Source organism: Erithacus rubecula (assembly GCF_903797595.1).
Source record: "Erithacus rubecula genome assembly, chromosome: 6".
Classification (NCBI taxonomy): Eukaryota; Metazoa; Chordata; class Aves; order Passeriformes; family Muscicapidae; genus Erithacus; species Erithacus rubecula.
The window spans coordinates 48,793,756-48,817,869 of record NC_136688.1 but is presented as its reverse complement, the minus strand read 5'-3'; the positions used below and the strand labels follow the sequence as shown (position 1 = coordinate 48,817,869).

At 46.1% G+C, this 24,114-nt stretch overlaps 1 protein-coding gene across 1 annotated transcript in view; it reads left to right on the top strand.

Annotated features, from left to right (window-relative positions):
• Positions 1–3,699: 3,699 nt before the first annotated feature.
• The window catches only part of CCDC85C (coiled-coil domain containing 85C), a 106,736-nt gene continuing 86,321 nt past the window's right edge, over positions 3,700–24,114 (top strand). Inside the window, exon 1 of the mRNA XM_079308202.1 lies at positions 3,700–4,882. Coding sequence (XP_079164328.1) covers positions 4,171–4,882 — 712 coding nt within the window. The 5' untranslated portion in view covers positions 3,700–4,170. The remainder of the gene's footprint in view (positions 4,883–24,114) is intronic.

The window sequence follows — 24,114 nt, the reverse complement described above, 5'->3', positions numbered from 1 at the left end:
GGGACCAAATTCAGTTTTTGCATCACCTGCTGAGTTCAGGAGTTAACATCAAGCACATTCTTACCCAGTAGGTTGGTTGTAGTTGTTTCGTTGGGATTTTTTCCTAAAATTATTATTTTGTTACAATTCACTTTAAAATTTCATCCCTGACTGAACAGGGTGGAAATGTCCATCTGACTCAATGCAAGGGATAGGCTTTGATGCTGTCTTACATGAGCATCAAAAGCTTAAGATAACATGCATATTGAAAGTGTTTTTCACTGGCAGCTTGCAGAAGGCCCCATGGCCAGATGTAACAAGAGGGAATCCACAGCGTGCTGTTTACCAACTGCTTCTACACTTCATCTAAATTGTACAAGGAAATCACAATGCCATCTAAACACCACCGGGAAATAGGGTTTTTTCACTAAAACTAAAACTAAGAACCCATCAAAAATACCCCAGCATTTTCTATTATTCGTGTTGATTAAAGTATGCTTTGCAACACTGGGTTTGCTATTGACCATAAAACTGTGCACTGACTTGTCCTTTTCCTCCAAGCTATGAAAACATTTAAAATCTTATCTCAACACAGCCCTTGTTTCCACTGTGCCCACAGATCACCTGGGCCACAGACACATTGTGATACCTCTGCTCTAGCACTGCTGCCTTGCCTTTCCAAAATGAAGGGTCTTTCCTCTACTGCATTGCAAGGTCCACCTTGAAGGGAAGATGAGGGAGCAGTACAGGTGATGATGCATAGTGTCCTCTTTATTCAGGTCACAGTCACTCAGACCATTTGCCATCTGGACAGCTGGCAGCTTCAGTGCCACCTCCTGAGCACACAGGTCTCTGGATGCCCAAGCCCAGCAGGTCACCATCCCTCAGCAGCCACCTGGGCACTGACAGCAAGCCCCTTGTGGATGGCATCAGGGTGTTAACATTTCCAAAAGCACAGACATACAAACTGAGCACTGAAAGCAAGTCTTAATCATCACAGGGACTTCCTCTGTGGATATTAATAATCTCCTCACTTCCTCTAAGGACCCCTCCTGTCTGCTGAGCTCAGTTTCTGCAGAAACATCAATAATGCTCAAACTTTGAAAGGTTTCACCTAGGAAAGACAGCTTTTCTTGGGAAAGTGATGAAGCAAACCTCAGGTGAGCCCAGCAACAAAATGCCAGGCCAGGCACTGCCACAATGTAGCTTCACTGTGACTGTGACACAGCTGCCAGAGGCTTCGATCTCTTTCCAACTTGATCAATTGCTCTGCAAGATCCCCCTGCTCTGCTCCTCCTTCTCCCGGCCACTGGCCAGGGACCTGCTAGTCAGATCAGTGCTTGGGAGGGTCTAGGAGAAGTCCTTTCCTCTTCCTGTGGGGAAGGATATGATTAAAACCTTATAAATAAAAGGCTTGGCTCAAAAAATGCCTGGGTGCCTCCTGGACACGATGCAGCCATGAGCTGTGGCTCAGGGTGGTGAGAAGCAGGAGGTGGGACAGTGTGATGCCATGTGCCTGTCTGCCCCAGAGCCCAGCAGCAGTGACCTCTCAGCACACACACCTGCTGGTTTCCATGCCCTTAAGGGCTGATTGAGGTGGCAACCTCAGGAAAGCCTGACCAGCCACAGCCAGGACTGCACCTTCTGGAGAACTGTCACCGAGGTGGAACCAGGCTGAGCACAGCTCTGTTCCTGGGTGGCCTGGTTTTACCTGCTCAGAGCCATCCCCCTAGATAAGACCAAACAGGCCTCACCACTGGCTGTTCAGTGGGATTCTCTCCTCTCCAGGGTACCCTGGTATGAGTTTGTGCTAGGGGAGAACTGTCCTCTTCACATCCTCAGGTCTGTGCTACCAAGAATCCACCTGCAAATCCCACATGAAGTGAACCAGTGTCCGTGCTCTCCTAAGCTCCTATTGCCCTTTTGATAACAATGGGACAAAAAGCTTCCTTAGGAGAAAAGGGACAAGAGTGCCCATGGAGGGGATGAGCTCCCCCAGGAGCAGGGAGGGTCTGCTGTTTTGCTTTAGTAGGGAACAGGCATTTGTCTAGTTTGCCAAGGGTATATCTGGGCTCAGAAACCCAGAGCAGCATAGACTTCTGCAGAAAAGCAGGAAGAAGCTGCAGCTTGACCAAGGCTGAGAAAGGTAACATCAAAAGGCAGAAGTTGCAATCCTCCATCCCTCTCTGTTCCGATGTTCCCTCCATGCACAGGCCATATGCTCTGCATCCCACGCTCTGGCATCGGATTTGATGTCTCTTTATAGCTAGAGGGTGTCTTGACCAGCTTTCCAGTGTGGTCAGAAACCTGATGTTGCACTGGATTAACCTTGGAGTCAAACCATTTACTCAGGTTCCTAAGGAACACAAAGCTGGCAATTCCCTGGGGCTTTTTAAGGATACTCATGCTGTGTCCTGGTGTGCCTTTTGTTTTAACATAGTGATACTGGTCAAAAAACAGCCCACACAAAGATATCATAGGGAAGTGCATTAGACTGAAACTCAGGGGATGCGATGCAAAGATATAGGAAATCTGCCCACATGTTACCTAGGAAATTGACTTTATGAACTTTCCACACCCTTTACAAGGTTCTGTCCGATGCATGCAGAACTTGAGGCTGGCACCTCAGCTTCCTGACAATAAGGACGACCAGAACCTGTGATGATTTTACCGAGGAATAAGCGTTATGTGCGACTTCAGGGGCGTTTCTTCCGCATGACTGAGGTCTAAAGGAACATGCCGTTCCCAGGAGCAGAGAGGCGGCAGGGATGCTGGAGCCAGCTCTTCCAACCTGCCGAGGCAGGAGGGAGCCGCGGACAAAGGCGGCGAGCCCGGGGGGAGGGCGGGCAGCGGGGCAGGAGGCGCGGGGCAGGGCCCGGTGACAAAGCCCTGGGCAGCAGCGGAGATGCTCCGGGAGATGCCGCTCCGCTCCCAGCCCAGGGCAGAGCGGCACCGGGGCCATTTCGGCGCCGCTTCCCCGGGCCGCCCGGCAGGCGCGTTTTCCTGCTTGTCCAACCCCACCCTTTCCCGGGATGGTGCTCTCTCCGGTACATTTTATTTAAGAAAACGCGGCGGAACCCATATGGGGAAAAAAAAAAAAAAAAAAAAAAAAAAAAAAAGGCAAAGAGCGGGGTGGAAGCCCCGGGGGGGCAGCGGTGAGCGGCACGGGCAGGGCACGGCAGGGCACGGCGGGGCGGGCGGAGGGCGGGCGGAGGAGGGAGCGGCCCCGTCCCTTTGTACCTGCCGTTCGAAGGCGCCAGGCGGCCCCGTATTGGCTGCGGCGGCCGCGCTCCGTAACCCGAGAACCCGAGCCGGCGGCGGGCGCGGCGCACCGGGCTCGGCCAGCGCCCAGCCCAGCAGCCGAGGGGCGGCACGGCACGGCACGGCACGGCACGGCACGGCACGGCTCTGCTCGCCTCGGCGCAGCTCGGCTCGGCTCGGCTCGGCCCGGCTCCGCCGCCAGCAGCCGACCCGCCCTCCCCGCCGCTCGGCTGGGCTGGGGCAGGGCCGCGCCGCCCTGCCCGGCAGGAGGTGGGACCAAGCCGCCCCCCTCCTCCCTCGCTCTCTCGCTCCCTCCCTCCCGAGGGCTGAGCCATTCCGGGAAGGCGCCGGCTCCCCCGCCGCTCCTCGGCAGCGCCGCACCGGCATCGGCCGCCGCCGCGCCGGGCTCGGCCGCAGGTCGCCGCGGGGCTGCGGGCGCGCACGGCGGAGCGGGGCGGCGGCGCGGGGAGCGCGGAGCGCGGTGCCCGGGACAGGACAGGTCCCCGCGGAACGCCGGACAAGTGGACGGAGCGCCCGGGAACGGGGGGCGGCCCCGCGTAGTTGTTTTGCCCGGGGTAAGTTGGCCGATCCCTGCGGAGGCTTCGCTTGGAGAGTGCAGCGCTCGGCTCCCGGCTCCCTGTCGCCCCCAGCCTCCGGGGCAGTGGGGGCGCCTTTTTTTTTTTTTTATTTCGTTCCGCCCCCTCCTTTGGTTTGTGTTTTCTTTTTATTATTATTATGGGGTCTATGGGGAAGCAGGATTTCCAGTCCGGCGTTGCTCTTCTTCCTTGTCCAACGTTCCACGGAGAACTATAATATTTCTTCCCCGAGATGCTGCAGTGAATTTTAGTTCTAGGAAATCAGACGAACAAAATCATCCGAATAACCCGAACCATTTGTTACTCTGTGAGAGCAAACGCAGCCTAGGCACAGATGATGGCAAAAAATTCCTTGGAAGGGTCTAAAGAAGACCTGAGCAAAATTTCAGAAGAGGAGATGCTGAGATGGAGCAAGGAAGAGCTGGTGAAAAGACTGAGGAAAGTGGAGAATGAAAAGATGAACTTAATGGTGGAACACGGCAACTTGATGAAAGACGTGAACCGGCGGCTGCAGCTCCACCTGCACGAGATCCGCGGGCTGAAGGAGGTGAACCAGAAGTTGCAGGACGACAACCAGGAGCTGCGGGAGCTCTGCTGCTTCTTGGACGACGACCGGCAAAAAGGCAAGAAGCTGTCAAGGGAATGGCAGCGCTTCGGGAGGCACACGGCCAGCGTGATGTGGAAGGAGGTGGGCATGTACCAGCAGAAGCTGAAGGACCTGGAGGCGAGGCAGGAGACCCTCCTGCGGGAGAACGTGGAGCTGAAGGAGATGGTGCTGATGCTGGACGAGGAGCGGAGCGGGGCCGGCTCGCGGAGCTCCATCGACAGCCAGGCCAGCCTGACCAACCTCAACGGCGGCTCGGCCACCAGGGACGTGGGGGACGGGAGCAGCACCTCCAGCACGGGCAGCGCGGGCAGCCCCGACCACCATCACCACCACCTGCACCACCACAAGGCCGGCGACAGCAAGGCCGGGGCCATGCGCAGGTCCATGGATGACCTGTCCGCGCCCCTGCACCACCGGAGCATCCCGAACGGCCTCAATGGTGAGCCCTGCCCGCCCCTCCCTGCGTGTCCGGCCCCCTTGGCCGTGGGGTGGGGGTCTCCGGGGGTCCTGGCCATTCCCAGCCCTGTCCATCCTCGGTGACGTCTTTGGCAGAGCGGCCCCGGGAGCCGGGAGGGGCACCGGGGAGGTGTGCTATCAGTGCGTTGACTGTTTTATCAACGTCCTGGGCTGAGGGCTGGAGCCTCTTTTATCTCCAGCAGGGTTGGTGTTTGGTTTTGTTTGTTTGTTTTGGGTTTCTTTTTTGACAAAAAACAGCCTGAGTTTTCAGGGTTAAATAAACACTGATTGTGTTCTCACTCTTCCCCCTCTTTCTCTCCCCCTTTAAATATTTTGGTTTATGTTTGGCTTGTTTGTGGGCTAGTTTGATAAGATTGATAAAGGTGGGATAAGATTTTGGAGGCATCTGATGAAAGTGCAGCTTTGTCCCACGGAGCATCACCTGTTAGCTCCACAGGCTCTCAGGGCAGGCTGGCTGCTAGCTCAGCAGTTTTGGAGAGGTGTAACTCAGCTTTCCCCTGTCTCCACCTCAGAAAGAGGAGTTTTGTTTCTAGAAAAGAGATTGCTCTCGAAGGGATGCTGTACTAACGATTTTGTTCAGGCGAGTCATTGAAGTTGTGCCAAGCCTCCTCTGGCAGTTTGTATTCAAGCAAAGTTTCTCCTGTTGTCTAATTGTGATCAGGCATTAAAATAGCATTGGAATGTCTTTAAATTTGAGATTAAAAAAAAAAAAATCTTAAAACCAACAAGACCAAATACATGATTTCTAGAAGGAGTAGTGTGGTCAAGAGGGCTCTGCAGGAATCTAAAAAATTCTTATATAAAAGACCACTTTTAATGTTCTTAATCCTCTTTTTCAGTCAGAGAGGACTATTTGCTGATTGGGGTGTCCTTTTCCCATCTCTAAGCACACAGAAGGGGATGGAGACCCAGAAGCTGTCTCTGATATCAGCAGTGGATGTGTTTACCAGATAACCATGCTTTCGGGTCCCAGAGCTCTTGATGTGTTTTTTGTTTGTTTGTTTAGTTGTTGTTGTTTTTGTTTTGTTTTGTGATTTGTGGCAAGTCTTTGTGTCCCAAGAGACCTGAGGGCATGGCAGATAGGTCAACTTGTTTCACAAGTATTCATCCATGAGTGTGCTATTTGCAGTCCTGTTACCTCAGCTATGTGCCTTAACTCATGGCTGGAGATGTTCTGGACACCTTGCCCAGTAGTCAGGGTTTGCTTGTTTCAAGGGTGATCCAGACCCCAGATGGTGCATGGTACAGCAAACATCTTTAAATGTTCGGTGTGGCATTTTTTAATCTCTCTCTTTTAGAGCTGTTTAAATCAGAAGTATCTGCTTTGTAAATCTGCAGATAGCTTCTGCTCTTGACGTGACTTGACTTTATTTTCATAAGGCATTGCTCTCCACAGAGGCTTGAAGAGCACATGACAGATATTGAATGTGTTATTACTGTTTTGGAATTGAAGAGCTTCACAGTTCTGGTTTGTGAGCCTTGGACCGTGTCCCTTTTAGGAATGGTAGCTGAATAGGATAAAGCCAGTTGAAGCCACCTGTTAACTCAGGGCTCTGGGGTATACAAAACATAACCAATACCTTCAATCCGGGGTGAAGGCACAGCGGGATGCTTCACCTGGGATTCAAGTCGTCCCTGTCAGCACAAAGAGGAAAGCCTTTGCTTTCAGAGCTCTCATTGCCCTCCTCGAGCGCTGCGTGTGGGACTGTGCCCAGCAGCGCCTTTACAGGGGACTGAGCGCCGAGTGTCGTGTCCTGCCTATGCAGGGTCAGAGTAGGAAAGGGAGGCAGAACATCTGCACACACGTGTTTCCATGCGTGCCTTGGCACAGCCCTTCTCATTTCCTGTGTCGGAAGGATGGGGATGGACCCGAGCATTTCAGACGTGACCTTTGGGCTTTAGTGACTTCTGGTGCTGGGGTGCCTGTGGAAGGTGGTCTCGGTGGGACGAATTGGAGCTCTTTCCTGTGAACCCGTGCGGCTTCGTTTTTGAGGGTGTGAGGGATATGATCAGCACTTTTAAAGCTAATAATCCTTGTAACATGTAGACAAGCCTGATCTCTCCACTTAGGTAGTGAAGCTGTAAAATGACTTGAATAGTTGTCATTCTCAGATAGCATCGGTATTCAGCAAGGCCATTTCCCTGGCTGTGCCTTTGGAAATGCCTCTCAATACATATGCAAATGTAGGGCTTATCAGGCCCCTTTTTGAACTGGCAGCAAGAAGTCTGGGAAGGGTTTGCCTGGGACCAAGCAACAATTCTGTTAAGCCTGTGACAGTGTAGAGGAGCAGGGCAGGAGCAGGTGAGCATGAAAAACCACTCCAGTGAGTCAGGTGGGTGGTGGAGCTGTCACAGAGCAGCCCTGCAGAGAGCATCCTGCTGTGTCCCCTGCTCCTGTCCCTGCTTCCGTGTGTGCAGCCCAGATCTCAGCCCTTTTGTACTCTCTTCTTGCTGAGATTTTTTTCCCTCAGGAATAAAACAGAAGGAAGGCAGAGGAAAGGGAGTGCATGGCCTTTCATTTTTTGGTCTGAGCTTGAGTCTGGCTTGCTGTTGTCTCATATCTTTAAAGCACTAAAGAACTAACCAGTGGGTGAAACAGACACTGCCTGGCCAGCTCAGCTAATACTGAAATGAACAGCCCTGTGTGCTTTTCTTAGGGAGAGGAGGTGGCTGAAAGGGATGCTGTGCAGAATTTAGCATCTGTAGTAAGAACTCAGCAGAAGCTTTGGACAGCTGGTGGGAGCAAGGTAGCTACTTGTGAGCTGCTTGCTAGGGTGTTTTTGCTTATGGAAAAGCTGGAAAGGCCTGAAATTGGAAACTGGAAAATGCAGAACTCTACTGTCCCTTCTAGTGGTATCCATTGAGCTTCACTTGTTAAGTGCTTTTCTAAAGGAGTCAGAAGTATGGGGGCAGGTAAAACACTTGCAGAAAGGTAGATTTTTTAGTGGAATCTTAGTGAGCAAAGGTGGGTTAAATGTTTCTCATTTTCTGTTCAGTGATCCTTGTAAGTAAGTAGTTGAACCAGGGCTTGATTTATTGGCCCTGGTGACCCACCCCAGTGTGAGGTGATGAACTCTAGATTTGTAAGGTGAATTCAGAATAAATTGTGCAACTGTGAAAAACAACCCCAACCCAACTGGTGGTCCACTTTGGCTTCATTTTTCTGAAGTTTGTTTACTTCTGCAAGTTGTCTTTCAGAAGCTGATGATTAACTATTCGCTGATAGAAGATAATAATTATAACATAGTGTGAAAATGGCTAATATTAGAAGACATGTAATCCTGCTTGTTCTGAGAGGTATGGCCATTCTCTGTGTGCACAGGGACTAGGCTGTGGGACAGGGGCACCTCCAAGCTGTGTGATGGAAGCTGGCCAGTTGTAGTGATATGTCACAGTTCTAAACCACCCAGATCTAGGACAGAAACTGAGAGACAGTCACTGTGTGTGCTTGTGAATGGTTTGGGTTTCCTTTTTATGCATGGTGTGGATCTCTGTGTGCACACACAATCTTTGTGCCCATCCAGCTTTAGACAGCTCTGTTGAAGCAGCTGCTTGGCTCTTGACAGAATTAGATCTAAAAAAGAGAATTAAAATAAAAAAGTCAGTCAGGTGATATTGATATCAACATGACCTGGGGGAAGAAAAGCCCTCAGGATTATTCCCACAGGATATATCCCTGGACTGTGAGGTATGTGGGAATTGTCACATTGGACAATGTGACAAGGAGTGCTTCAAAGCTCCCTGAGGCCAGGGCAAGGACTTCCACCAAGGGTTTCCTTATCTAGATCTGACTGGGACTACTGTTCGTCCATCTGTGAGCTTGGAGGCACCCAGACTCAGCTAGTGATGTGCCTGGGACAAAATCCTGTGCATACAGGCAAAGCATTCAGGCTTCAGTTTTATTTCACACCCATCAGCTGAAGTTGTCGTTAGAACTTCATCTTCCACTGAAACTCTTTGCTCGAGGTTCCCAAAATGGACCTGGTGATTTCCAGTGTCTCTGACTTTCTTCCAGCTAGTTGAAGTGTTAATTTTGATGTTTTGTTTTTATAAATTACTGAAAACATCAACAATTCAGAAGTGGTCAGAGTGGCCCAGAAAATAGCTGTGGGTACAGTAGACAGCCTGGAGTAGCAGAGATGTTAATCTATGACCTCTTATTGTCTTCTCCAATGAAAGAAGAATGATCTCTCTAGGTGAGGGGGTGGGAAGATCTCTAGTTCTATTGATTCCCACTTGTAGATGTCCACATATTTACCTAGAGGGTATAATATATTGCAGTTAAAATGGTGGCAGAGAGAAATTGCTGTTCTCTGTGGATTGGTATTGATTGGTCATGCAGCTACCCTGTACTTCTCTTCTTTGCATACACTTAAGGTCAAAATACTTTGTTTTATTAGTATATTAATAACCAATATACTTATTATTTACAATGGCATATTAATGAGGCCTTTGAGATGAGAATGTGCAGGGGCAGAAGCAAAAGATGAAGTTCATCCCATTTAATTTGAGATATCTCCAGTATAGACTTTGACATCTGCATTCCCTTGGACATATTTTACTGGCCAGGTGGAGAAAGGCACTTTGGTGTCATGATTTATGTGAACTGTGTCTGCATCAAAGAGAGCAGAACTGTATGCTGGTCATGCTCTTTCTCTCTGCTGATGAGGAGGAAGCCTGGTCAGCTCATTCATATGCAGCCATCTAAAGCCAGATGAGATCAGCCCTGTTCCAGGTGTTGTGGTGACCATTGCCCACTTTTGCAGGGCACCTGTCCTAGCTCTGGTGAAAGAGAGGAAACTGCTTTTCTCAGCAGCATTCAGATGTCACCACCTTATAGTCCCCACACTGCATGGGCAGCCCAGGTCAGAGAAGGTCCTGTCAGAGCTCAGTGGCTCCTGCCAAGCTTAAGCCCAGGTTTGGTTACTTGACCAATTATTTCCTTTCTCATATCAAGAGCACTTTTCATCCTCTGGAAATGCCTTTAATGTTCTTTTTTTAATACTGCTGTTTTAAATGTATTGATATTTTTGGTGCTGTAGGCTGTTACATACAGACTCCTTGTGATTAAGACAGGAAATCAGCTCTGGGGTGGTACACTAGATAGATGTAAGACCTCTGGAGAAACACCTGATTCCATCTCTGCTGTAAGTTCTATGTGTTCTGCTAACTGGCTTATCAATGCTAAGGTCTCAGACATGAAGGGTACAGCCTGAGTTTCTTGTAGCCAGTAGTCACTGTCCACTCATTCAAAGGACTTCCATGGAGTGCTTCATTTTGAAGCATCTTTTTCATTGCCCACCTCTGCCTTCTTGCTGAGGCACTGCCTGTGTGCCAGCCTGCTTGGCTCCCAAACTTCAGTGTAGCTGGTGTCCCTGAAAACAAGGCTCAGGATGCTTAAATTAAAATTGGGCCATATCTAGAAATATATTCTCCATGGTAATGTGTTCTAATTTTGTTTTCCTCTTTCAATATTATATAGAGATATCTTATTCTCAGCTGTCCTGCTGAAGAAAAAAAACTTGTATTGATTAAAAGACAGTTTTCTATGGGCCTTTGATGGAATTATCCATCCATTATTACTCTCATCTAAAGCAATCAGAATAAGGGAAGTAGACTGTGTTGGTTATGTGTAAATGATTTGGTCCTCTGGAGACATTTCATCAAATAAAGCTGAGGATCAAATTAAATGGTGATCTAATGAAGTGGCAGGCATGGGAACCCAAAATGCAGCCCAGGCAGGTATTACACTCTATGTATGTGTGGAGATGAGAGGCAAGACTGCCAACACTGACAGAAGCATTGCATCTGAAAGCTGAAGGGTTAATACTTTGTGGGGACAGGGGTGCCTGCATCCATTTGACCTTGGGGATACTGGAGGTCTGCCCTGGGAGGCTTTGGGCTTTTTATCTGCCCCACAGCATGGCTGTGGCCTTGCTTGTATCTCACACAGACATATCCATGGCAAGGTCTGCTGATGTTGTCCCTTCAGGCTGCCCTTGCAGCATCCTTCTGTACTGGGGCTGCCCCTTGGAGATGCTCTGGGAACAGAACACTGGACAACAGCTGAGGGTAGGTGAGATGGAGGTGAGGTGCATAAACTGGCAAAAACATCTGGTACACATCAGATGTGGAGTGAGGCTAATGAGAAACATCTAAGCCCATTTAAAATTCTGCTAAAATGCTTGAACTCAGAAGGCTGATGTTCTTTCCACATTCACACACAGGCCTTGATGCATCCCACTGCAGAACACACAGCACTGCTCGCCTGGAATGGGGAAGGTTTGGGGGCTGCACATCCAGTTTTCCCGCGAATTAGCTGCAACTGGCTGGGTTTGCTTCTGCATTCTGTATTTTTAACCTGACTTTTTGTCTGCCAGCCAGAATTCATCCTGCCCTGTCGCCAAATGTCATCATCCCCTTGTGGTTAACTTGCTGCAATTCATGAAACACTTGGCTGCCATAAATAGTTACGTGCAGAGTTGCTCTGCGCGCGGGGAGGCGCAGGCAGCGCTGCCAGGCACTCGCACACGAGCGTGTCCACCAAGAGAAAGTTGACCCACTTCTGCAAATAGATAACTCCTGGCAGAAAAAGTAACACTGTCTCAGAGAATCTATCTTCCCCTTGCCCACTGAATTGTGAAGCAAAAAGCGAGCCGGCTCCATCTTCTGAATTAGCAGTGATGTGAGAACGGTGCTCCCCACTGAAACCAGGGATGGTAAATCAGCCCTTGATCTGAGGAGGGCTTAAAATGGCCACAATTTGGTTGTGATTTTCATTTTTTTCAGTATAATGAAAGCTTTTGTTAGTGAATGAGGTGCATGGAGTTCAGGACTCAGCTGCTCTTAGGCATTAGGAAACATTTATCACCATGGCAATTGAAGGCTGCTGGGCAGATTATTTTGAACACATTTCCAGTGACTCATGTCTGGGTCAAGACCATTTGTGCCAGGTTACTTTAGCCCCTGTACATACAGGTACATATACTCTTCCTTCCCTTAAATGGTTTCTTGCCTTGCTATTTTGCCCCTCTCAGAGAACTCATTGCTTGTTCTGAGTTACATCTCTAAGGTGGTGGTGCCAAGTGTTCACCTTGCTCAGAGCCTCTTCTGTAAAGAGTCTTTGTGACCTAAAGTCCTTGTGAAGTAGTTAACAGGTTAGTTTCAACTGGCTTTGAGACTTCTCTTGCAGTGAAATTGAAGCAATCCTGAATGTGATGTGAGTTATGTCATTGTCTGCCTGGGCTGTCCTAGGGGCTGGTAGGATGGGATGTTTCCTGCTAGCCTGGGGTGGGAGGGCTGTCTGCAGCAGAGGGAGCACCCTCTGAGTGTCAGGCTTATGGCACCAGGGCTGTGGCCAGCTGTGCACTGCAGTCCCAGGGTGACACGCTAGCTGTCTTCTGTGGTTGTGTCAATGCCAGCTTGCTGGCAGAATTAGTTCAATCAAAGCTGGAGTGCTCTGAAAAGCCCTTCAGACTTTGCTCCATCCCCCAGCACTGTGCAGTGACACTCAGGACTGCATGCTGCTGCATTTTCCCCCATTTAATCCCAAACTCCTCTGCTGCTGGGGTTTCATTCATGTACAAGAAGGTCAGCTGCATTTGAATGTCTGTGTGAGATGAAAGATGAAGTGTGAGGAACAGATGGATGGAGTATGGCTCTGGCTAGCAAGCAAGAGGAGACACTTAGCTGCTCTTTCAAACCATCTCCAGGACAGTAAGATCAAACCATGTCCAGGGGCGCCTGTGCCTGGGGATTTGGCTGCTGTGTCTGACCTGTCCCTGCATTCCCAGGGTAATGAGAGCCCCAGGGGTGGTAGCCAAGGCTGCAGAGCAGTTGCCTCTCTGTCCTGGTGCTGCAGAAGAGGAAAGGAGTTGGCAAAAGCACTACTCAAAGTAGAGCAGCAAACCAAACCATTGTTTTAGAAAAGAAGAAAAAAGACAGCATTTCCAGTCCCCAAAGTGTAATATTTCTATGGAAATAGCAGGAAGAGGCTTGCTGTCAGTCTCTGATCTAGTGGGACTGACTAGATTTTGTTTGTTCTTCCCCACATCTTCCATCATCTCTGGATCATCTGAAGACAGGTTGCTGTGCATCACAAATGCAAGAGCCCTGGTTTCTGACTTTTGATTAAGTGCTAAGCAGTCTCTGGAGGACTGGCATCTATCTTTCATCTGCAGTTTTTTACTTGCTAAGGTACATTTCTCTCACTCTGTGACACTTATTGATAACACCTTGTCCTTTAAATGCCACTTCTGTGACACTCTGCTCCTGGCTGTGACTTTGTAACAGACCATGGACTGTTCAGTGGTGTTGTACTTCTGAGTGCCCAGTGGAATTACCATGGGACACTGTTGGACATGAATGAAATTGACTCTTGGACTCTTTACACTTGCTTTGGTATTTTTTCTGAAGGAAATCCAGAGTGTCTTTAATCTCCAACAAGGAAAGTAATCTGTCCTGTTTAGGCAATGTTCTGCTTGATTTTTTTGTGTTGCCAGAGGACTACTGCTGGCTATAAACATGCAGGAATTTGCCATTTGCATGTTGATGTTTTCACTGTTTCCCCCCTCCCATTTTTCTTTTTCAGTAGGATCTAATATAACAGGCTCCAGGACAATCTACATAAATCTTCTGTTTTATGCCAGAGTAACATCATCAGATCCTAACAGAGTATCAGTAATTAAAAAGAACTAATTTTGGTTGATGCTGAATCTTTTCGAGCTCCTAACAAAGGTGTTAAGAAAATCTTATTTTTATGTACAATCTTAAAGGGATATTGTGATGCACAGTATTCTTTTGTCTTCTTGGTTTCCTTTTCTTATCTTCCTTACTGGGATTTGCAGTCTCATATTTATCTATTTCCCAGCAGCTGAATATAACTTTGATCTATGCTTTGGATCTATGGAGCTTTTAATCCCTTTCCACTGAGTTAAAAGCTTGTTTGCTGTTGAATGTGATACATAGTTATAGGTTATATGATCTTCACCAGAGGCTCATGCATTGCACAGGGATGGCACATTGTGAAAAACTCTGATAAAATGTTCCCTTGTTCATTTTCCTGATTGCAGCTGAAACCCAGCATGGGAGTGAGTCAATCATTCACCCCTGGTCAAACTGCTGATACACCTGTCCTTTGCTGTTACAAATACCTCTGCACTGGCTTGCTTTATTTCAATTATTCATTCATTTCTCTGTGGTGCTTATTTTTATGAGTCTACAAACCAGCTGAGTATTTCAGTCACTGCAGTAGCCTTTCCATCTCTCAGTTCTGATAACTTTTAGAGGGTTTTCCTTTTCCATCCTTTTAGCACCTTTTAAAAATAGTGATCCATTTTTAAAGCCTGTGTGTTTATTCCTCTTTGGAGTCTTGAAGCATGATAATATATGCCTTGTTTGTGGAGATGTTCTCTTCTGGAGTGGCTGCAGTTTCTACCTCAGGAGCAATAATGATTTCTGCAGCTCTGTCCTCCAGGCCATGTGGATGTAGCTGCACGTGTATGATTGTATTCAACCATCTTCTGCAAGCTGTTCTTTTTGGGTTTTTGGTGCAGCTGTTTGCTTCCTGGGTTCTGAGCAATTTATTTGAAAGTCTCCCATGCTTGTCTCCTGATCTCTTGTAATAAAAGTTCTCTTTTTATGATGTCAGTTAAGACTGTATTGTTTTAGATGTAAGCTTTGAAATAACAGAAGAATGGATGATTCTACAAGTTAGAGCACTGAACTGTGTTCAGTTTGGAGTGCTGTATCTTTGTTACAAGGCTTTCTGGTGTAGTCTTGGCTAAATTATGTGATTTGTGGTTGTCCTTTTATACAGCCAGGATAATATATTTCCTTTGTCTTTTTCAAGTTTATTGTGCTCAACAGAATTAGACCCTTACCTCAAACAGGGCCTCTGACCATTACCATGGTACCAGGGATAACAAACAGGTTTTCAGTTATACTGATCTGGCAAGGAAGAAGAAGTCTTTAGAGTAACTCAACACATTTCTAATTCCCAGTTTTGGAGTTTCTTTAAATCCTGTTCCAGCTTTACTGGGATAAAAGCACTTTACATACTGGATTGCTTCCTTTTGTATTGTATATGCTTCTTGGAACCACAGGATGATGAAGTGTGGTCAGTCTCCTGCCAACTGTAAAAAAACAGAAAACTTGTCAAATAAGGATTCTCCCAAATGAGAAGATGAGCAAAATTAGATAAAAAGCAGGGTTTGCCTCTCCACAAACACAGACAAGTGCAGAAAGATGCTGCTGCTGTCACAGCAACAGGTTACCTTGATGCCTTTCAGAGTGGATACAGCATTTGCTGTTATTTCAATTCATCCCATCTATATTGCCCAGTTGAATATCATATATGTGTATTTAAAATGTTTATATGTTAGTCTGTTGCAGTTTTTGCTGAGGTGAAGAATCACAGCTGTGAAACAGAAGGATTCTGTTTGTCACATTGCTCCTCATGTCCCTGCAAAGCAAAGGGTGTCTGCTGTAATTGCTGAAGGCACTCTTCCTCTTCCCAGCTAAATTCTTACCTGATCCCTTGATTGCTTTATTTCTGATGTTGGCAATTTGGCACCTCCTAACAAGTCCTGACTGAAAAGTCATCAGAGTCACTCTTGGGTGTGAGCTCAGAGTTTCTTAACCACATGGGCTTTTATTTCCATTTGCGTGGTGGAACTGGGAGGGAGGATCTATTTGTCAGCTTATCACTGACACCCGAGGAGGGTGACAAGACTGCAGTAACTCTTCCTAGGCAATTATGGATGAAAGGTTGTCAGTATGAGTAGTATGGGAAGTTAAAAGCCTTAATTTTCATTTGGAATTGAAGTCCTAATGACTTTCCACTCCCACAGCTCATAAAGACCGTTCTTCAGCTTCAAGTTGACCAAGAAAAAATAGGGAGGGGATATCTTTTATTTCAGATTTTTTGTGCAAAATTTTTATGAAAAAACAGATTTATGAATCACTGTTCTTTGTATAAAAGATGATTACTGGGGTATAAACCTCAGAAAAGTGACATTTTATGACTTTGCCTCTGGCCATGCAATGTGAGCTTTTGCTTTCTGTCTTTTCAATTAGGCAAGTTAAACAATATCTCAGTTTGAAAGGACTAATTTTATTCCTGTTTGTTGTTTGCTGTATACACTAATTATTTTCTCTATGTAAAGCTAAACAGCAGAGAGGGGAAGAGAAAGGATCATCCCAAATGAATGCTCTCTAATGATTCAAAATGATGGGTGTAGATCCTATGGGGCTAAGTGAAGTTGTATTCAGTCACATCCTTACTTGCAGCTTAGTAAGGAAGAGAAACGGGATCACACTAGTTCTTAACCCTAGGAACATAATAAAGTTCCTCTGGAAATTTGTTATTTACAAACACAGCCCTCTAAACATCAATATTGTTTAATCTGTGCTTAAAAGTAAAGCTATGTTTTTATCCACTTCTGTGTGCTTTGTTGCTGTGGTTTTTTTTTTTTTTTTTTTTTGCCAAGAAATAAGGAAGCATTTTGTAACTCAGTAACATCTGCTGCCTAACACCAGTGAGAGCTGAGGGCAGGAGTGTTGGTGGAGGTGGCATGTGCAGGTCACAGTCCTGCTCTGGCTCTCCAGCAGCAGGTCAAGAGCTTGCATGGTGGCAAGTGATCCAGAGCATCTTTGTCTTTGTGGGCCCACCAGGAATACTGAAGGGCATCTTCAGTTCAAGCACAGGTGCTCAGCATTTTTGGAGTATTGAGTATTCTGAGAGTGATGCAGGCGTCGTTCTTAGGAGTGGCTGAGGTGACTAGATAATGCTCTTTGCCATGGGGCTGTGTTCTTGAGAAAGCATCCCTCCAGAGCTGCAAATGCTCTCTGTCCATAGCAGCTTAGGTCAAACAAGTTTTCTGATCCACAGCTGTGGAGACAAGTTTTCTCAGAGACCTGCAAGATGAGGAATGGTTCATGTAAACAGCAGCTGATGCAGTTGCTGGAAAGGCCTCTATTTTTCCTTTCTTCTTGTCACAGCATCTTGGCCAGGTTGCACAGAGAAGATTTTTAATGGAAGATCTGCTGTCCTGTGCTTCATTCTGCCTTATTTGGACAAAAATTATGGGACTATCCTTTTTAAATTTTTCTTCTATTTGGCAGTGTAAAGTGAAGGAAAGACAATATTTTTGGGAAAGCCTTGGAACTCCCCCGTAAAAGGAATGCTGTACAAAGAGTAAAATACCCTGACTCTGTTATGTTCAAGGTTGGTGATATTTGAATTTGATTTTTTTTTTTTATTACAGGAGAGATTTCTTGTCTAGATTTAGACCAAAACTGTGTCATGCACAAAGGGACAGGTTTCTTCTTTTGAAAACAACATCTGTAGAGCAGAGAAGGGCTGGGCAGCATGGAGTGTGACCTGGCATGGGGAGCCAGGGACGTGCAGAATTCCTGGAGCTGCTATAGGAGAGTAGAGAGCAAGAGGACAGTTGGGCAGAACTTTCTTCAAGCTCAGATGAAGCTCTCATACAGCCCTTGTGCTGCACTGGGGGAGAAAATTGTTCTCAGTGTGTGAGGAGTGGGCAGCAAGAATTGCCTGCCTAGCTCAAGATGGGCTTGGAGACCACCACAAAGGGATGTGGCAGCAGCTGAATGAGGGGATGGAGTAAATCACTGCAAAGATGTGGTTTGGGAGCTGGCTGTTATTTTTAACAGCTGATTTTGTTGAACTGGATTGAACTCCCTCCAGCTCAGCATTGATGATGGTGCCTGGAGCTATAAAGATTGTATTTTGATCAGCAAGTCAAAAGCAAGTGTACCACTAGTTATGAATACATTTTCAGAATTACAAGCAAAGGAGATCTCAGAATAATAATGGGCAGAAAAAGTTGCCTGAAGGAACTAGTTTCCTTGATAAATGCTGGGAGAGGTATAGACCTGAACTTTGCACTCCCTCCCATATCAGCTTTTTTAAAATGTGCAAACAGATCTAGAATCTGAGTTTTGAACCTGTTAAAATCCTGAATAGACATAATGCAATGTGGCAGGAAAACCAATAATGCTGAGGTTTTGAAAATACAAATGGTTCAGTTGTAGATGTGTGATGTGGGTTAAAAAAGAGCATGTGTGTCCTACGCTGTGTATTGTTGACCCAGTTGGTTATTCAGTGATGAATTCTGGTCCGTATGTTTCAAATGACAGATCTGGGTTCTGAAGTGCTGATGATTAGATTAAGACAGTGTAGTAAACCTTAATGGTGCATGAAGAGCTGCTGCTGGATTTGCAGTAATATGTACTTTTCTGCCTTAGAACAGCATCAATAATACTTTATGGCTGTATAACTCCTTCCAGACAAGGAGTCTAGGAGTGCTTTGTAAACGCTAATGGGTTTGGCCTCATAGCATATTTATAAGCCTGAAAAGTAGCATTATTTCCCTTTTTTAGAGTTTGGATGTTGACTAGCCTAAGTATGCAAAGAGCAGGCAGCAGAGCTTTCATCTGCTGACTGTGGGTCCTGGGCCTTATCTGTAGGGTTCCTAAGTGTGTCTGAGGCATGCTCTGAAATCTGCTGCAGATTCATTCCAGAAAAAGGGTTGGGTTCTTTTGCAAACCTCTGAGTGTCCTTTGTGAAGTGTAAAACATTGTAATTATTTGATGATAATTTCTTTTTTGCCTTTTTGTTGTACAGCAGCAGAGATTGAAACTAATCCTCTGTTGGAATGAAATCAGATTGGGCATTATGAATATTGTTTTCTTGCCCAGAACAAAGAGACTTAGAGTGTAAACTTCTGTTATCTTTACATGGGAGTTGCAGGTGGGTAAGGAATGTGAGGTCAGAAGGATTGGGAGCAGATAATTGCTGGTGTCAAAGGGCAGTGAGAGTGATGCCTGTGAAAAACGCCTTGCAAAGTAGGTGGGATCAGCCACTGCAGTGGGCACACACAGATCTTTCCTTAGAGCTTCCTCAGATGTTCATCCCAGGATGTCTGCATTATTTCTACAGATTTATGTAGTAGGATATTCTACAACATGGGCACAGTGTGGATTGTAGATAAATTTTGAAAATACTTTGTGTGTGAATTTGGTGTTTGGTCATACATGCTGTGAAGACAGTTCTAGAGGGATAAGTCCCTCTTTAGCTGTAAGATAAGCATATGCAAGCAGACATTTATCATAGTGCTTTCACATCCCTAACCTGAAAAACTGCTTCCAAATCTCACTGCTTTTTCATGGACTGGAGACCAGTGAGGATCTCAGCAGAGTCTCTAAAGTTCTAGTGTGGAGGTGGTGATCTTCATTATGTGGTTGTTAGAATCAGCAGCATTCCTGGTGTCCTAGGATCATAGAATAGTCTGGGTTGGAAGGGGCCTTTATGGATCATCCAGTCCAACCCCCCTGCAATGAGCAGGGACCATTTTAACCTGGTCAGGTTTCTCAAAACTCCATCCAAACTGACCTTGTTTCTATGGATGGGCAACCACCATCTCTCTGGGTAGCCTATGCCAGTGTTTTACCACCCTCATTGTAAAAAAATGTCTTTCTTAGAATTAATCTAAATCTACCCTCTTTTATTTATAACCATTGCCATTACCCAAAAAGGTTGTATCCAAAAAGGCCCTAAAAAAATTTTGTCCCCATCTATCTTATAACCTCCCTTAAAGTACTAAAGGCTGCAATGAGATATCCCAGGAGCCTTTTCTTCTCTGGGCTAAACAACCCAAACTTTCTCAGCTTTTCCTCTTGGAGAGGTGTTTCAGCCCTCTGATAATTTCTCTCTCTTCTGGACCTGCTCCAACAGGTCCATGTCTTTCTTTTGTGAAACTGTGTTCAGTGTGTTGCTGCACTTCACACCTCTGTGTCACTGAATCAGGTGCCATTAAAGCAGCTCCTGTTCTTTATGACTGGACTCTGATTCTGGTGTCTTAAATGCTGTATTGGAATGTGACTTTTTCCTTATCTGGCTACTTCTGGAACGCAGCTTAGCCTTAGCTGTTCAGCACAGAACAAAAGCTTTCCTGAAACACTGTTTGCACATTGCTACAAATAGAAACCTCAGGCGATTAGCAAGAGGTTTTGGCAAGTCATGCAGATACACAGGGTATTTCAGTGAGTGATGTGGCATCCTTGCAGAGCTGGGGGCAGGAGCATCCTGTACAGAGGCTCTTAGTTGACTATGCAGTGCTTAATCTTTCTAATACACCCCATAATGTATAGTGGAAGATCTAGATAATGCAAGAAAATAGTTATTTATCTGGGATTAACCTACATAAAACATTTACATTGAGCAGAAACTAGGCCACAATACCACTCAGTCTGATGAGTAGTGGCTGAGGGGCCAGGGGAAAAGGAGGTTCAGGGGGCACCTTACTGCTCTTTACAGCTGCCTGAAAGGTTGGAACAAGGTGGAGGCTGATCACTTCTCCCAGATAAAAGGCAATAGGACAAGAGGAAATTAGCTAAAGTTCTTGTCCCAAGCATCCAAACAAACACACCAAATAAGTAGAGCACAAATATCATTTTAACAAACAGGTTGCTGGTTATCAGTACTCCTTATGAAGAATAGCCTGTCTACTTTTCCAAATTCCTGCTCTGTTCCTGGTGCACAAGGCATTCTCCTGAAGATTTATTGTGGTAGGAGCTACAGAGTAATCCTTGGTAAATAGATTTATACATGTGACACTCTACTGAATGGAAGATTTATACTTGGCTATTCCATTGCTGCTCCTTACCGTATGATGTTTCATTGAATGCAATTATATGTCTGCCTCTGCTCTTTAAAGTCCAGAAAGGTTTCCCAACATTGCTGTCTTCCTCTGCTCCTCAGAGCTTCACAAAGAGGCACTTTCCCATGTGGTGGATGGGGTTTGAGGGTGGTTTTTTCCCTGGATGTGTGAGGGAAGGTGGGTTTTGGCTGTTAGCAAAAACCAGCTCATGGAGCTGCTGTGCTGAAGAAGTTTTGCTTAACTTTGCCTGAACAGATTTGCACTGCAGAACTGACATGGTCTTGTATATTGTTAATTGTTGTTAATTAACTCCTACAGGTTTTAAAGAGATCTAGGTCTTTCCTCTTGATGAATTTAGTGTAGCATATTAATCAAAGCAGCTCAAGATAAAAATATTTTCTTTGATACTAGAAGGATGATTTAGGTTTTTGTTAGCTGATATTTTTCACCTAGTGATGAATTTAGTATAGCATATTCATTACACCAGCTCAAGATCAAAATATTTTCTCTGATACTAGAAGGATGATTTAGATTTTTGTTAGCTGATATTTTTCACCTAGTTTCTTTGGCCCATATTTTACTGTTTACTACTGTTATCTGCTACATTTTTAATCAGAAAACGTTAAATCAAAATATTTTTTTCCTGCTTTGGCAATCAACGTGATGTAAACTCTTTTCAAAACTGTGCCCTAAAGCAATGGGGTCTGCGAGGTATTTTATTTTCTATAGATATTTTGGGACACACCTTGGCTACATTGTGGCAAAACTTTTCACAGCTTTGAAAGGAGTGGGATTTTACTTCTTGTTTTCTGTTTGCCTGTAACTTTTTGTTCCTGGCTATTGCATATTGCATCTTTAATGAATTCTCTTCAACGTGGCTTTTAGAAGCCGTGACCTTTTTTGTCCATGGTCAAGCCCTGTGTTGCTGCACCCCTGTGCTCTGAGAGCTCATTCATAAACATCTCTCCCAACGCGGCTCTTTGTGCCGTGTCCAGGGATGCGAGAGAATCCCAAACAATAGCGGGGCTGAGACAAAAGCTGGCATTGTGGAGAGGGCGCCGGGGCGGGGGCTGGGGGCCCGGGAGCCTCTCCGGGCTGGACCATTGTGCCCCTAATTGGATTTCTGCTGGTGCTGGGGGCAGGACCCACCGGGACCCGCTGCAATCAGCCTGGCAGGGGCTGGGGGAGGCAGATGACCTTTAGAGCCCGTGCTGTTGAGCGAGACCTAATACGGTACAAATGCACCAGGTTGCAACTTTATTAGTGATTAGACACAGAGATAAGCCTCAGCACGTTGCCTAATCTGCAGAGTCTAATTCCAGGCATTGGAGCCAGGGATGCTGATGCAGACCGAGTGCCTGCTCAGGCTGAGTGAGCTGGAGGGACTCAGAAATATGGGAGGGAGTTTCTGGGTGACCTGGTCTGGGGCAGGTTCTGATCAGCCCCTGCTGGGGGAGATGGGGCAGGGAGGAGGCACAGAAATATGGATCTGGGGGCAGAATCATACAACTGGTGACTTCAAACCCAGCTTAACATTTGCAAAGGCTGATCAAGAGTATTCACATTGACCAGGGATTGCTGCTTTTGGACAAAAAATAAAGGTGCAGGCTATAGCTCAAAGTGATGTGTAGAGTATTTAAGAGGGTAATAAACTCTTCCACATTTCAATTTTTACATCTGAGGCAGTATATTACATATCACGTAATATGCATACTGGTAGCATTCTGAGTTTTTTGTCATGTTCTTTTAGACTAGGCTTTCTTTCCTAGTCTAATTTCCCTAGTTTCCCTCATTTTCTTAGTTTCCCATCCTAGTGATCTAAGATAATGTCTTAGGTGGGTTTGGCCTGTGGTGATTGATCCATGCTGGATGTGTTAATCTGTGACTGAATCCTAGTAATGTGTCTGCATGAATGGTGGTGGAAAATGTCAGAGGTTGCAGGCAGAGATGAATCACCACAGGCCAAGGGCTAAGACAGCACAGCAAGTGTGATGCTGTGGTATGCTCTGTTATTGGATTTCCTCCAGGGACTGCTCTTTGAAGAGCTCTGGCCTCATGGCATGCTGCAGAGACCTGCTGCTTGGTGCCATCCCTTAAGCACAATGTGGCAGCCTCCAGTTGGATCCTATGCAGATCTTGGGCTGTGCTACAAATACAAGCATTGAAATGTTTGGCAGATTCACACTGCAAATCCAGACAAGCCCATGCAGCCCTAACTTTTAAATCCATGGCTTGGAAATCTGCCTCTCAGAGCCACTGCAAGCTGCCTTGTCCTGGACTGGCTTGGATGGCATCTATCCTGTCTTCAGACCCACCTGGAAAAGTACAAAAATATGATCTAAGAAACTAGCTTGCTAATAGCCAAATCCTCAAAACTTTGTTGTTCAGAGGAGCTGGTTTTGACCTTTATTTGGGCAAACTGGTATTGAATTAATCCCACCCAATCTCTGTAGTGACAGGGTGACCTATTTCTTTTTAATCTTGTAAAATTAAGTTGTTAAAGTTACTGCATCTCACTGCTTTTGCCTCTTGCCTCCAGGCAAAACCCATTTGGGATTCCTGCTTCTCTAGTTTTTCTCTTAGCCCTTCCTAACTGTGTTGTGACTTGTATTTTGGAACACCTGGCTCTGTATTTGGGACTGAAAAAGGGTGAGAATCTTCATTTGCTGTAACATTTACCCCCAAGCTGTGGCAGGCCACAGAAATTAGAGATTCTGGAGAAACCAAATCTCATCTTTGCAGTGTTAAATTTTTCAGTTTGTTATGAGGGGATCTGGAGATGTTAAATTCTCCAATGGTCTGTTCAGAGCTGGGAAATTACCTGGCCAAGGCCTGGCTGTAGGTGAGACCTTGGCAGGTCCCAGGTCAGCATCCCTATTCCTGGGAGAGCACTTTGTGGGCTTCTGTGTCAGCTTCCCTGTGGCTTTGTTTTCCCTTTTATCACCCAGCCAGGGCTTGTTGTTGGACTTTTGCCTCCAGAATTTTGGAGAGGAGCCACTGACTTCCCTTTCTGTCCAAGGCAGCTCTGCATTAACTAGTCTTCTTTGTCTAAAAAAGTGTGAATCAAGAAGTTTCTGTTGCTTTCAGTAAATGTTGTACCAGACTTGATTTTGTGAAGTCAAAATCTGTAAATAGCAAATGATACAAACAGATATCTGGTGCCAGGTGGCCAGTCCAGGCCATTTGGGCATCCTTCCCCGCAGGTGCAAAGTGGATTTTGTTGCACCAACCTTGAGTTTCATGCATCACCTTCCCTCAGGATAGCATCACACTTTGTTCTGGAGAAGCTGGGAGGTGGTGAAGCAGGAACTGAAGTGGAGACAAGTTGCTTAGCCCACAACTTCATGGCTTGTGTATGATGGGTGATATGTGTGAAGGTTTCCTGGACAGATGTAAATTTTGGATTTTTATATCTGTTTTAGTCTTCTGCTTGCATGCTTTACTCCAGAGCAGTGTTACTGCTGCTGTAGACACTTTTTGTGCCATAGCTTCTGCTGGAGCTGATTAG